Here is a 14,194-nt window from a genome sequence, read left to right as displayed (position 1 = left end):
ACTCCCCACAATAACCCCTTTCCTTCTCCCTGCCCCCCCACCATTGTAAATACAATGGGCAAATAAAATGAAAATCCGATTAAATCCATGTATTTTTTTTTCTGGGTCCCATTGTTAATGACGGAACAATTCAGGGGGAAAAAGGTTTTTCCGGGACCGTTCATCAATTCCTTCTTCCACCCCTTATCTGGAAAAACCAGACGCAGAGAAAAACCGCGTATATCACTTCTTAACTTCTGGGATTGCCCGGAAAAACTTTTTCGTCACTGCCAGCACCACGGAATAACTATCTCAGTTTGCAAATGCCTCAGACATTTCGAAGATTGCCTCTTTGTACTGAGTATTCTAAGGGTTAAAGTGAAGAAAAAACCAAGGACTCTTTGCTCTACCCCCACCATATTTAAACAGCAAAAGCTGTATAACGCGGGGTCATTATCTTTATTGCTCTTGGATGACGAAGAAGCTCTAGGAAAAAAGTTTTCCATATATTTAAGCTCTTATTCATTCTTAGTATATAATTTAACAAGTAAAGTTATCTTTTATCTTTTTATAAGACTAATAAGACCGTTAGTACGACAAAAAACATACAAAAAACGAAAATATCAACTACTGAAATATGGACGTTGCTATTGAGGAAGGTTTGGGGGACTATTCCTCTGATTATGGTTCATTTTTAAAGAATAATAAGCTGCGGTCTGACTCTGACAGTGAGCAGGAGAAAGCATTACAGTGCAAATATGTGATTAGGAAAGATGAGGACCCCTTAGGAGATGGCCATTTCAGTGTAGTTAAAGAATGTATGAACATGCACACAAAGGACTTATTTGCGATGAAACTGATAGACAAGTCTATTGTCCAGGATAAGTTGAAATTAATACAAAGGGAGTTTGAGCTCCTGAAATATATTAGTGAGACTATACGTACACTTGAATTGTCATCTACGTCGTCACTTCTTCATGGTGTTTCTGGTGGGAACTGCTCCCACTTCGATGGGCATCACCACATCTTACAGTTATATGACTTCTTTGAGACTTCTAAGAATATTGTCTTGATTACACAACTGTGCCAAAAGGATGATCTTTACGATACTATCATCAAGAACCAACACCTTGATCTAGAAACCCAAGTAAAACCATACACAGCCTGTATGGTCAGCGCACTGGATTTCTTACATTCTAACGGCATTGTTCACAGAGATATCAAAGCTGAAAACGTTCTATTTAGACTGAAACGTCAACGTTATACCAGTGAAACTGGGGAAAATAACTCATATGACTTATCAGCCCACGATTTGATCCTTGCAGACTTCGGCTTAGCCACAAGGGTCAACATAGAAAGTACTACCACTCTAAGAGAGTACGTAGGTACTATCTCTTACATTGCGCCTGAAATTGTCGCTTGCAAAAATGTTAGCTCCATCAACTCTACTGAAGAAATCGAAAAGATTCCAAAATACTCCACTCCAGTGGACATCTGGGCATTAGGTGTGTTAACATATTTTATGGCCTTAGGGTATACCCCATTTGATTGTGAAACTGATGATGAAACAATAGATTGTATTTCAAAAGTAGACTATTATATCGACGAAGATGACCAAAAAAACCCAAAGTTTTCTACGTTCTGGGACTTCTTAGAAGTTTGTTTTGAAAAGGATCAAGAAAAGAGACCCACAGCAAAGGACTTAAAGACCCATCCTTTCCTGAAGGAGTTTTTCAAGGCCACTCCGGTTTCATCATCATATAATTTCATGGATAGAAGAAAGACATTGAAACGCAATCACTCTACAAATTCATTCCATTTATTAAGATCTCCACTTACCAAAAATTCCTCTGCCAATTCTGCCCTTTCATCAGCAGCATCTTTGTCACCATCACCTAGTATGTCGCAAACTAATCTTTTGAGCGCTGTAACAGCAAGGTCTCAAAAACCAGAAACTAAAAATTTAAGAAGAAGTGCTCATTCAAGTCACTCAAATTTGCAGCAACTAAATAATGGCTCTAGGGATAAGAGCTTGAAGAGCATCAAGGATACATTACAGAGAACATTGTCAATGACATCATTGAAACCCAATAATTCTGGTAGTAATTTGGGTTCAATGTCTCCAAGCAAATCTGCTAGCCTGGTGAAAAAAAACTCAACTTTTGTCTTGGATCCAAAACCACCAATGGGTTCCTTAATGAATGGTTGTTTCAGTACAACACCTGAATCAAAGTCCAATTTTAGCACACCGAGGGTTCTTTCTAGAAAAAACTCTGCCACGAGTTTGGGGCCATCCTCAGCACAGAAAAGTACCAGAGTCTCCAGCTCAGGTACTCATACGAATATTACAAACAATGATAGTGGCGTAATAATGAACGTTAAGCCATCTATTTTACATACTAACAGTACACCTAATGTCAAAACTATGGACAATCCTCATAAAATAATGGATGTAGACGAGGACGACGAGGACGATGATGAGATGGGTATCGTAATATGAACCGTCTTCATTTGTATTGTTTTCTGTGCAAATTATTAAAAGAACTGCTTCGAACTAGGGTGCATCTATTCTGATTTTAACATTGGTTACTTCGACTTATTTTATTTTTGATTTTGTTTCTCCAACTTACTATTTCACTTCTATATTCCTTTTAACTATTCTCCCACCATCGCTTTAACATTCTTTGATTTCAATTTTTTATTCTTACCATAGGACCGTATTAAATACTTTATGAATTACAAGATACATGATATAGATTGATGAAATCCCGTCTACTTTCAAAATACTACAACGATTATTTTTCTTTTACTTCTTATTACATATTTTTTTTTATGAACACTAGTTACTCCAAAGATCATTCTAGAAATTATGAAATGATTATATTAACGAAATTAGTTACGATAGAAAACCCTAATAATATATCTAGAATCCAAAATATTATAAAGTCATTATTGCAATATTTAGTCCATTGTAAACCAATATATATCACGTGACAACACGAGCCTCTTTCATATTTTTTTCGAGTCGTCGTGTCACGAAAAAAAATTCGATGCCTTTGCAAAATGATCACAATATTTAAAAGTTGGTGTTCATTGGATGTGATATCAATTCTGGGCGATTTAGAGCAATCAGATCGGTATTAGGCATCTAAGCGCTACAGATTAATAAATATGTGGCTATCAGAATCTCAAAGTATGTTTTTTTTGTTGCTTTTAACCATATTAGAGCAAGTACTCATGAGGTTCCAAATCAAAGAGGACTGATTTAATATCTTTGTGATGAATTAATTGAATATTTTTTACTAACATGATATACTAACTGGGTTAAAATTAATAATTATGAGCTCTTATGAGGAATTGAACTCTAATATGAAATTTTAATTTATTTTAGTACTATAATTTGAAATAGAGTTCGGTGTTGCGTTCACCTTCGGTGGTTTCCTGTTTTTCCTGTTTGGAATCTTTACATTTTTTGACCGTGCCCTATTAGCTTTAGGTAACATATTATTTTTGATTGGTGTAGTGCTAATTATTGGTACTCAGAAAACGGTAATATTCTTTTCCAGACCAACTAAAAGGCGTGGTTCCTTTTTCTTTATCCTAGGTATATTAATGATATTAATGAAATGGACATTTATTGGTTTCATAGTGGAATCCATAGGAATTATCGGTCTATTTGGTGATTTCTTTGGTATAATAGTTCAATTTTTAAGGTCTCTACCAATTATCGGCCCTATACTATCCAATCCTGTTGTAGCCCCAATCGTTGATAAACTAGCTGGGGTCAGGGTATTACCAGTGTGAAAAGTCCTAAACCTCACTATATCTATACTAATATACAATACGCTGTACACATATGACATAATATTCCTCCATGTATTTTATTTATAGAAGAAGGAGGTATTGATGTTTAATTTTGTATTCATTTTTTTTAATTATTTCTTATGTTATTATATTTATCATGCGACAAATATCTAATTTGTCCTTTTTAACTTCAATTGGTTTGTTCCTAGGTGTCCAGGCCATATTGCATTATAATCAATTATTATTGTATTAATGATAACTGTCAAACAGATATCAAAAAACATGCAACGAAAAACAAATTAAGTACAGTTCCCCATTTCTATATTACAACTTTTATATTATTTTGATATTTACAAGCACCTATTTATCATTGAATACTATCAACCCTCTCAGCAAAATCTAAAACAACGTCATCAAATCCATATTGTCCAATTATTTGAACTCCGATAGGTTTCCCTTTGACTGGAGGCAAAGAGAGCGTGGGCAAACCCGCCAAGGACATTGGCATTGTAAATATGTCATTTATATATTCATTTGTAGGGATTTCCAATTCAGCAGAACTGAAATTTTTTAGCCCCTTCGGCAGATTCATTGAAGTGAGACATAGGATCAAATCGACATTATCACTCGAATGCCTCTTTTCTTTATTATTTAATAGAACATTTGGAGCTTCAAAAACGGCATCCATTTCATCTATGAGTTGCACTCTGAGCTTTTGAGCTCTAATATAGTTATTTTTAAAGGAATCTGAACATAGATTGTAATTACCAAGCAAAATTCTGTTTCTAACCTCTTTACCAAAATTCTTTCTTGTTGGTGCAAACAGTATATTGTCGCTGATATCGGACTCAGAATCTCTATATCCATAACGAATACCATCATATCGAGATAGATTCGAAACCGCCTCGGCTGGTGAAATTGTATAGTAAATAGGTAGAGCGTTCTTAATCGATGGAATAGAGATTGGTATTATCTCATGGCCCTGCTTCATCAAAGTTGAAATAAAACCAGTCAGTGCTGACATTATCTCCTCCGGTATATTTTCTTGGTTAAATTCTCTAGCAATACCAATTCTATACTTTTTCTTTTCTTTCAACTTCTGTTCCTTATAATATCCTTGTATCTTGACTCTCAATTTTTCTTCCAGGGACGTGGGGTCCTTCTCATCGTAATTATTTAAAACATTGTATACTTTCCTCAAAATCCCTATATCTTTCGATAGAATACCAACTGTATCTAGTGATTGTGCATAGGCAATGACACCATACCTCGAAATCCGACCATAAGATGGCTTGAACCCATATATAGAACCATAGGCAGCTGGCAATCGTACAGAACCGCCAGTATCGGTACCTAAGCTGAAATCGACAAGATCTGCTACCACAGCAGCTGCAGAACCTGAAGAAGACCCCCCCATAATGACCTGATCTGTTTCTGGATACAAGGGGTTATAAGTAGGACCAAAGCAAGAATGCATTCCCCGCGATCCCATCCCAAATTCATCCAAATTAGTCTTCCCAAGTATGGCTCCTCCATTCTTCTTCAATAACTTCACAACCGTTGCGTCAAACGGCGACTGATAATCCCTCAAAATCTCCGACCCACAAGTAGTGGGCATATCTTTGGTCACAATATTATCCTTAATACCACATACTAACCCGCCTAGTGGCCCCGACCTCTGACTACCCTTCAGCACATCGCCCTTAAGATGCGTGAATATATTGTATTTGGCCTGCAACTCTGCCAGTTCCGCCAGTGTACGCAACCGTGCAGACATAGTTATCTTATATCAATGTCTTGTAAAAGTGATGATTCCTTATATAGACTTAAACCTAATTGCCATGGGGCAGTCAACATCGTTATATAAAATCCGATCCCCTTGTTCGTTCTTATAAGAATCTGACATTGGAAAAAAAAAAATTAAGAGATTGCTAAAATTTTGGATACTCGGTCAGTAAGTAGTATGAAGTGCACCAAGCAAAGTAATTGTACATGCTGTACTGTAATATATGGAGCTGAGTGTTGAGGAGGATCTGGAGAGGCTGCAATGGGAGCCCAGCGATGAGCCGACAGTATATGAGAGCCATGCACGGTATCTGGGCGATGAGGTAGAGGAACTGGTCGATATCCCGTTGGATTATGGCGGCAGAGGGGAGGTCAGTATAGAGAAAGGTGTCGTAGATATAACAATTGATGATTTTGAGAAGGTACGAGAGGAATTGGTCCAAAATCTTAGGGATTGTGCATTAGATACTAGTGGGATTGTATCTCACGAACCCGATGATCTAGAGGTCATTAAATTGAAGTTGGAGAAGATGCGTCTTATTCCGAACCAGGATCTACGTGAGGTTAGGGAATTAGAAATAATGGCTAAAGAATTGACTCGAGAGTCTCTAGAGAATCGGTACGAAAGACTGAAGCAACTCGATCAGACCGCTGCGGTTGTTCAGGATGATACAAGGAAGATTCCCTTAAGTTTCGACCGGATGCACTTAAACAAGTATCTGAGACTGGAAAAACGACTGGACCTTTTAGAGACCCAGTTAGGATACCGTGGTGATAGTGAATCAAAGTCGGTAGTCCATGAAATCAATGACATATACAGGAGACTGATGTTGATCGAGTCATCTGATGGCGACAAATTGGACCAATTCAAGGAACGGTTCCGGGAATTGAGTCGAGAGTACGAGGACAGTCTTGTTGGCAAGATGTCTAAACAGATAGCACAAGTCCACGACAAGTTTCGAGACAGGTTTATTGGAGACGAGGTACGACATGGCAAATTGTTACGAACTTATGAGTTGCTAGACCAGTACACAGACCATTTCCCTACGCTTATCAAACGTTTACAAAGCTTCAACGATATCAACAACAAAGTGTCTGATACACATAGTATGGTGAAAAATATACAAGATGATATCACTACCATCAAGCAAGAACAACAAGGGTGGATAGAAACGTTGGAAAGGATCGAGCAAAAAATGGATGAGCAAGACCGTATCATGCTTGCAAAGATGAGTCAACTAGAGAAACGCATCAATATGTAAAAAACGTAACAAATTTATTTTCATCCTTAATATTTTGTGACAAATAATCTAAATATATATAATATTCTATATATAATTAATAAAAAAAAAATAATAAAACCCTTTTGTTTGACTTAATATATTGTATAGTTTTGAGGTTAAAGTAGAGAGACAAAAAAAATTATGAATTGAAAAGAGAGCTTGTAGGTATCGTTAAGTTGTTTGTTATTGTATTTGGTTCTTTTTAATCCTTAGACTTCTTCTTCTTACCGAACCAGTTTCTCTTGGCCTTCTTCTTCTCACCGGCGTCATGGACAGGAGCCTGGTAAACGGCCTGCTGGTTGTAAGCGCCCTGGGACGCAGACCCGTTGTTAGCATATGGGTTCAACAATGGGAAATCCGGCCTTGGCATGAACCCGTACGTGGAGGTCTCCAGCTGCTGAGCCCACGAGGGGTCGCCAGAGACAGCGTACTCGAAACTCCTTATCGTGTCCAGGGGTCTCTCATCACGCGCCCTCGTAGGGTTAGAGATATCAGGAGTATTTATAGGCTGGCCAAACACATCACGCAACACGTTACCACCATCGGTAGAGAAGTACGACTGTCTGTTCATGTTGTCATGGAACGTGTCAGCGGCTTGTTCAAACGGCTGGGCCTCGTTAACGGCATCCAGGATAGGATCGTTAACAGAGGCAGTACGGATCTTTAACCTCGCAGCATCCTCTTTAGAAACTTTAACATCCGACAACCTGTGCTCATCATCCGACCCACCAGCACTCAAATTACTCTTCTTCCTAAAATGCATAGCCACCATATCGCTATAAAATGTACTTGATGTATTTTTTCAATGATCACAAATACAGTATTTACACAATACAATACAAATTGAAATCAACCCTCCTTAAGAAGTTATAAAAAAAATTTTTTTTTTTTTTTAAATGTCTAATTATTATATTTATGTATGAAGAAAAAATTAATTTGGAAAGGACAACTCTTTCGCCTCGTTTCTCTCCTCTTAGACCAGACCTCTGATCCCACAGAAACACACGCACACATTACAATAAAAACAAACAACGCGACTAATGGCATTTATTTATTTACAGCAACTGCGTGCGTTTAACAGCAACTTTCAGAGTAGCTACAGCACCTTTGAACAGGGCTGTTATTTTTAGCAGCAAAGAGTACAAACTGTCGCGACAGGAGGGTTACCCTGGAGGGTTACCCAGGGGGGGGGAAAACGGGGGAACTTATATAGCTGTAGACGTATTAGTCACACTACGATTACGTATAACGATATATATTGGTGTACGTACTGCACATGATATTACGTAGAACAGTACAGCATCTACCACGAAACCACGACATGACGTACACCGTACATAGATACAGCCTCCTCTCGGGTCGCACAAATAAAAAAAGAAAGAAAGAAAATAAAAGTTGAAATACGGCGGGGAAGGGGACATACACACAAGGGGGGAGGGTTTAAACAGGATGCTAAGTGACTTATAAGGGTAAGTCCTTATATTTTTGTGTTTTCTTGTAAAGGGTTCTGAGGGGTAGTACCAAACGTATATATATATACATGTATGGATATATACTCTTATACTCTTTCTTTATAATTCATAACACAATACACCAATATACAGTAATTACAATAAACAAATAACAATGAAGCTTGTGTCGGTAGTTGCCCAGTTGGCATCGGTACAGGCTATTAGTCTTCCCTTTTTACAAGGGGTTTTTGAGAATGAAGCTGAGAAATTGGCTCATCTTGACATGTCCCCTGCCATGAGTTCTATCTTCCCTACTAACGAGGCTGAGATCATGTTCATGAACACCAAGCCCAAGTTCAACATCAAGAAGAAGAAGCATTGGGACCATGTGGTCTCCCTTAACGACGACAACGTCCACCAATTGAGAGTCAACCACGTTAAAAACCCCAAAAAGTTGGGTGTTGACCCACACGTGAAACAATACACCGGTTATCTCGACAACGAAGAGGAAGACAAGCACTTCTTCTTCTGGTTCTTCGAGTCTCGTAACGACCCAAAGAAGGACCCCGTCATCCTGTGGCTAAACGGTGGGCCCGGCTGCTCTTCGCTAACTGGTCTATTCTTTGAGTTGGGACCCTCTTCGATCGATGGGACAAAATTGAAACCAGTTAAGAACCCTTACTCCTGGAACAGCAACGCATCGGTCATCTTCCTAGACCAACCTGTCAACGTAGGGTTCTCGTACTCCGGTCCAAATGCTAACGGTGGTGTCTCAAACACCATCGCCGCCGGTAAGGACGTCTACGCCTTCCTACAGATGTTCTTCAAGCAATTCCCAGAATACGCCTCCCATGGCCAGGACTTCCACATCGCCGGTGAGTCTTACGCAGGCCACTACATCCCTGTCTTCGCCTCTGAAATTCTAGCTCACACTCCAGAAGAGAGAAACTTCAACTTGACCTCAGTACTCATCGGTAACGGTCTAACCGACCCACTGACCCAGTACAGATACTACAAGCCAATGGCTTGCGGTGAAGGTAGCGGAGCTGACCCAGTGTTGTCCCCAGAGGAATGTACCGCTATGGAAAACTCCTTGGACCGTTGTCTATCCTTGATCGAGTCCTGTTACGAGTCTGAGTCCGTTTGGTCCTGTGTCCCAGCCTCAATCTACTGTAACAACGCCCAGATTGGTCCTTTCCAAAGAACTGGTAAGAACGTATACGACGTAAGAAAGGATTGCGAAGGCGGCTCTCTCTGCTACCCTCAACTGGAAGATATCGACAACTACTTGAACTTGGACTACGTCAAGGAGGCCATCGGTGCCGAAGTCGACCACTACGAGTCCTGTAACTTCGATATAAACAGAAACTTCCTGTTCAACGGTGATTGGATGAAGCCTTATCACAAACAAGTCATCGAGATCCTAGAGAAGGGTCTACCGGTGCTGATCTACGCTGGTGACAAGGACTTCATCTGCAACTGGATGGGTAACAGAGCCTGGACTAACGAACTACAATGGAAACACGCAGAGGGATTTGTCAAACAACCAGTCCGTAACTGGACTGCTTCAATCACCGACGAAGTCGCTGGTGAGGTGAAGAGCTACGAAAACTTGACATTCTTAAGACTATTCGATGGTGGCCACATGGTCCCATTCGACCAACCAGAAAGCTCTTTAAGTATGTTGAATGAATGGATACAGAATGGATTCCAATTATAAATTGATAACTTTCAAAGATAAAAAAAATTTAAATAAACATTTCTCTAAACTAAATCTCTCATCTATTTTGTAAGTTTATATATCAATATAATAAAAAAACAAACTTTACTACAATATCAAATATATAAGTATAAAACTATTAATATTATTTGGTTTAACCAATAACGATCACGTGATGTACTCCTTCATACAAATTTTTTCTTTCTTTCTTTTTTTTTCCCTTTGCGACGCGGCAGCAATCAAAGCTGTACCTTTTGAAGCTTTAAGGACAAAGGAGCAATGCTGTATACGTATTCTACTTACTCTTGAGTATTCAGTTACTCGATTCCGAGCGTTAGGTAGCTTATCAATCGACCAGACACACATTCTCTATTAAAATTAGCATTCAGACCATGGCTCCATATCAAGCTAAACCACAATTTCTAAACCTATTTACCGTGCTGGTGATCTCACTGTCACTTATAGCTGCAGTTGAGTACTTCAAGTACGGAACCAGAATCAATTACGAGTGGTTCCACTGCACACCAGTACAGGATCACGTTGGCCCTGTTGGCAGCAGTGTCAATAAGATCTGGGCTCGTGGTGGTCCAAGTTGTGATAAGAGAGGTGAGTACAAGACTATATTGAAGAGAATCACTAGAGATTACGAGCCAAATGACGAAGCCGTGTCTTTTTGTATTAAAGAGAACATGGATATAAAGCCAATCCATTACCCAATCCATGAAGATAAAGGTGAACCAGGTTATGTTGCTTATGTTGGGTACGACTCTGATAAAGAGATTATCGAAAAGGTTTGCGGTGATGCCACAATTTTCCACTTCTAATTGGTGAACATATTATAAAATAAAATCATTAACGACTAAAAATAGATACAATAATTAGTGTATTGAGCGACATCACTAATACTACGTAAAGGAAAATCTCAACCTGTGAAAAAAAGACTATTATAGAGCTGGTTTTTTCTTAATATTAATTGATATAATAAGTATCGATTGGGCTTAAATAACCAACAAAACAGTATTGTCTTAACAGCAACATACTGGATAAGGAGTTCTCCTAGTATTATATATATATTTAGTTCTACATATCTGAAATATTATGTCCGAAATAACAGAAGTATAATATTATTAATTACAATTAAATAATTACTTTTTATGCAAGCTTTCTCTACTTTTCTCCTTAGAATGATCATACATTATTTGGAGTTCCTTTTGGATATCAATGAATGGAATAGAGTCCTTAACTTTTATAGGATGCTTTGATGGCAATTCTAGAGAAGGTATTACCTTCTCATAATACTTTTCAATAAAATCAGGGCTTCGTACCTTTGATGGATCAAAGTTTTCATCTATGGTTTGTATCAGTTCCGGAGAATCCATTCCGAATGGTATACATATCTCAGAAAGCTTTACCATCTCGGTGTATTGTTTCAATTTATTATTAGTAGTATTGTTATGATCGTGTTCGTAGAGGCAGAGGTCTACAAATAATCTTTGGTAGTTTATACGTGATCTTTCACTGTTATGATAAACAAGACTGCCATGTACATAATAAATCTGAGACCGCAGACATTGCTGTAAATAGTCAAAATGATAAGGCTCCCATCGTACATCGTTTCTTTGTATATCATATATGTTATTGGAATTTAGACACCATATAATTATATTAGAGTTATCAATCGTGTACCCATTTTCGATCAAATCATTCAATTGGTTATTAATATATCTCATCCAAGTACCTTGGCACATTTGGGTCCAGTCTAATAAAAATACCCATTTAACTCTGTCCTTTTTATCATCTAATATTTTTGAAAATGTTTTAGAATGCGTTCTATCAAAACTTGTGATCAAGGCATATAGTTCAAGAGTAGAGTTTTGAGAAACCGAATCATCAACTTTATAGGGAAAGTAATCAAAACTAGTCACTGGGTCCTGGAATTTAATCCGCCCTTCAAAGCATTGTAACTCAAAATACTTCAACTCAACTGCACTCTGCGAGCAAATCACGACGGGTAAAAGCTCTTCTTCTGGAAAGTTTTTGTCATATAGTTCTTTCAGTAGTTCCTCTAACATTTACCACATCTTTTATCCTATCTCAATTGATATTTAATACTATATTCCTTCTTCATCAAATATTCATAACTGCTTTACAAACATTCTTGATATTTTTTCAGTTAACGGATCGATGCCTGGATCCGAAACCTACAATTCAATGATCATTAATTAATTGAAAATATTTAGACGTAATAGCAAGACATATCAGATAAAGATACTTAATGTGAAGAGTGAGATAATGAAGACTGGCTTTGGTTATAATACCTATATAATGTACATGAGGGATTGTCTACAAAAAGAAAGAAAATATGAACATAAGAGATGTAGCCCTATCGATGCAAAAGTATTTTTATATTTTGTTTTTATCTTCGTTTATATGATTTTATTTTGTTATTCTCTATATCATGTTATCTCAGGTAGAATAATCAGCGCTGTTGTAAAGTCCAACATCACTCTCAGGTTTTACGTCCGTGGTAATAGCATTCTCAGCTCTGACTCTTTCTAATTCTATTAGATAACCATCTTCAACACCAGTGACGTAGTTACCGGTGAAAACACCAACTTCGAACTTGTTTATTTCATCAGTCTTACAGCAATCAATTAAATCTTCAAGTGATTGGTAGATAACTTTATCACATCCGATAGCAGCAGCGACTTCTTCTTCAGTTCTGTTGAAAGCAATCAGATTCTTTGTATCGGTAAGATCAATACCATAGATGTGGTTATATCTAATAGCAGGAGCAGCAGATGCAAAATAGACCTTCTTAGCACCAGATTCTCTAGCCATGTTGACAATTTCTCTAGAGGTAGTACCTCTAACAATAGAATCATCAACAATAAGAACATTCTTGTCTCTGAATTCTGAGTCCATAGGATTCAATTTTCTTCTAACAGACGATATTCTTTCCTTTTGATTAGGCATGATAAATGTTCTGCCAACATATCTGTTTTTCACAAAACCATCTCGATATGGTTTATTTAGAACAACGGCACATTGCAGTGCCGCAGTTCTAGCTGTGTCGGGGACTGGAATAACCACATCAATATCATTCTCGTCTACTTGTTTCTTAATATTAAGGGCTAGTTTTCTTCCCATTTCAAGTCTTGTATGATAAACAGAAATACCGTCTAGAACACTATCAGGTCTGGCGAAATACACATATTCGAACAAATCAGGTCTGTAAGAGTCCATTGGGACAACCTGTCTGAATTCTGGTTCACCATCCTTAGGATCCTTTGGAATAATGACAGCTTGGCCTGGTTTCACATCTATACATTTGTCAAAACCATGGGCCTTCAGGACAACACTTTCTGATGCCAACATGTAATCCTTTGACCCGTCCTCATTCACACGCTCACCAAACATAAGTGGTCTAATACCATATGAGTCTCTGAACCCGAATAGGGCAAAACCAGCAAGCATACCGACACAAGCGTAACCCCCACGACATAATCTATACACACCTTCCAAGGCATGGAAGACATCCTCATTAGTAACTCTGTATTTGTTGTGTTTCTCCAACTCCGCAGCAAAGATGTTTAGCAAAAGCTCAGAGTCACTATCGGTGTTGATATGTCTGTGCACGTCTTCATCCATATACCTTTTCAACGACACAGTATTAACCAGGTTACCGTTGTGGGCCAAGTTGATACCATATGGACTGTTAACATAAAATGGCTGTGCCTCGGAGTTTGCTGATGAGCCCGCAGTTGGGTATCTCAAATGGGAAATACCCATAGAACCAACTAACCCAGCAATACGCTGTTGTGTAAAAACATCTCTGGCCATACCGTTACCTTTACATTGGTAGATTCTACCACGAGAACCACAGGTGGCCAAACCAGCAGCGTCCTGACCCCTATGCTGTAAGAAAATACAACCATCACATAATTCAGGTGCAACAGAAGCACTCTGATCAGCTAGCGCAATACCAAGAATACCACACATTGTTTGTTTATTTGTTTTTTTATTATTAGTTTATTGATATCCAAAAATCAAACTGCCAAATAATAACCAAAGACCAAGATTATAGTTTTTCTGTTGTGCTTTTTTTTTGCCCCAATTACTAATGTGGATTACTGATCCTTATAAGTTTGTTATATATTCGTTTTTTAAGT

At 38.1% G+C, this 14,194-nt stretch overlaps 9 protein-coding genes across 9 annotated transcripts; 5 read left to right on the top strand and 4 right to left on the bottom strand.

Moving 5' to 3' along the window:
• Positions 1 to 616: 616 nt before the first annotated feature.
• On the top strand, positions 617 to 2,479 carry TDA1 (protein kinase TDA1; the record flags this gene model as incomplete). Its single annotated transcript, XM_071050779.1, has 1 exon — positions 617 to 2,479. One exon carries the CDS (start codon positions 617 to 619, stop codon positions 2,477 to 2,479), a length of 1,863 nt encoding a protein of 620 aa, XP_070908264.1.
• A 1,112-nt stretch (positions 2,480 to 3,591) lies between these two features.
• GOT1 (Got1p) lies at positions 3,592 to 3,783 on the top strand (the record flags this gene model as incomplete). Its single annotated transcript, XM_071050778.1, has 1 exon — positions 3,592 to 3,783. The coding sequence occupies one exon, from the start codon at positions 3,592 to 3,594 to the stop codon at positions 3,781 to 3,783; it is 192 nt and encodes a 63-aa protein (XP_070908263.1).
• Positions 3,784 to 4,150: 367 nt separating this feature from the next.
• HER2 (glutamyl-tRNA(Gln) amidotransferase subunit HER2) lies at positions 4,151 to 5,560 on the bottom strand (the record flags this gene model as incomplete). The annotated part of the gene is made up of 1 exon (XM_071050777.1): positions 4,151 to 5,560. One exon carries the CDS (start codon positions 5,558 to 5,560, stop codon positions 4,151 to 4,153), a length of 1,410 nt encoding a protein of 469 aa, XP_070908262.1.
• A 232-nt stretch (positions 5,561 to 5,792) lies between these two features.
• JNM1 (Jnm1p) lies at positions 5,793 to 6,830 on the top strand (the record flags this gene model as incomplete). The annotated part of the gene is made up of 1 exon (XM_071050776.1): positions 5,793 to 6,830. One exon carries the CDS (start codon positions 5,793 to 5,795, stop codon positions 6,828 to 6,830), a length of 1,038 nt encoding a protein of 345 aa, XP_070908261.1.
• Positions 6,831 to 7,053: 223 nt separating this feature from the next.
• On the bottom strand, positions 7,054 to 7,623 carry RNJ42_00605 (DUF2406 domain-containing protein; the record flags this gene model as incomplete). Its single annotated transcript, XM_071050775.1, has 1 exon — positions 7,054 to 7,623. One exon carries the CDS (start codon positions 7,621 to 7,623, stop codon positions 7,054 to 7,056), a length of 570 nt encoding a protein of 189 aa, XP_070908260.1.
• An 854-nt stretch (positions 7,624 to 8,477) lies between these two features.
• PRC1 (carboxypeptidase C PRC1) lies at positions 8,478 to 10,022 on the top strand (the record flags this gene model as incomplete). The annotated part of the gene is made up of 1 exon (XM_071050774.1): positions 8,478 to 10,022. One exon carries the CDS (start codon positions 8,478 to 8,480, stop codon positions 10,020 to 10,022), a length of 1,545 nt encoding a protein of 514 aa, XP_070908259.1.
• Positions 10,023 to 10,414: 392 nt separating this feature from the next.
• LIP1 (sphingosine N-acyltransferase subunit LIP1) lies at positions 10,415 to 10,846 on the top strand (the record flags this gene model as incomplete). The annotated part of the gene is made up of 1 exon (XM_071050773.1): positions 10,415 to 10,846. One exon carries the CDS (start codon positions 10,415 to 10,417, stop codon positions 10,844 to 10,846), a length of 432 nt encoding a protein of 143 aa, XP_070908258.1.
• A 321-nt stretch (positions 10,847 to 11,167) lies between these two features.
• DYN3 (dynein light intermediate chain) lies at positions 11,168 to 12,094 on the bottom strand (the record flags this gene model as incomplete). The annotated part of the gene is made up of 1 exon (XM_071050772.1): positions 11,168 to 12,094. The coding sequence occupies one exon, from the start codon at positions 12,092 to 12,094 to the stop codon at positions 11,168 to 11,170; it is 927 nt and encodes a 308-aa protein (XP_070908257.1).
• A 394-nt stretch (positions 12,095 to 12,488) lies between these two features.
• Positions 12,489 to 14,024, bottom strand: ADE4 (amidophosphoribosyltransferase; the record flags this gene model as incomplete). Its single annotated transcript, XM_071050771.1, has 1 exon — positions 12,489 to 14,024. One exon carries the CDS (start codon positions 14,022 to 14,024, stop codon positions 12,489 to 12,491), a length of 1,536 nt encoding a protein of 511 aa, XP_070908256.1.
• Between the last annotated feature and the right edge of the window lie 170 nt (positions 14,025 to 14,194).

This window comes from Nakaseomyces bracarensis, assembly GCF_045282275.1.
Source record: "Nakaseomyces bracarensis strain CBM3 chromosome Unknown Scaff4_0, whole genome shotgun sequence".
Taxonomy (NCBI): Eukaryota; Fungi; Ascomycota; class Saccharomycetes; order Saccharomycetales; family Saccharomycetaceae; genus Nakaseomyces; species Nakaseomyces bracarensis.
This window is presented reverse-complemented; position numbering and strand designations above follow the sequence as displayed.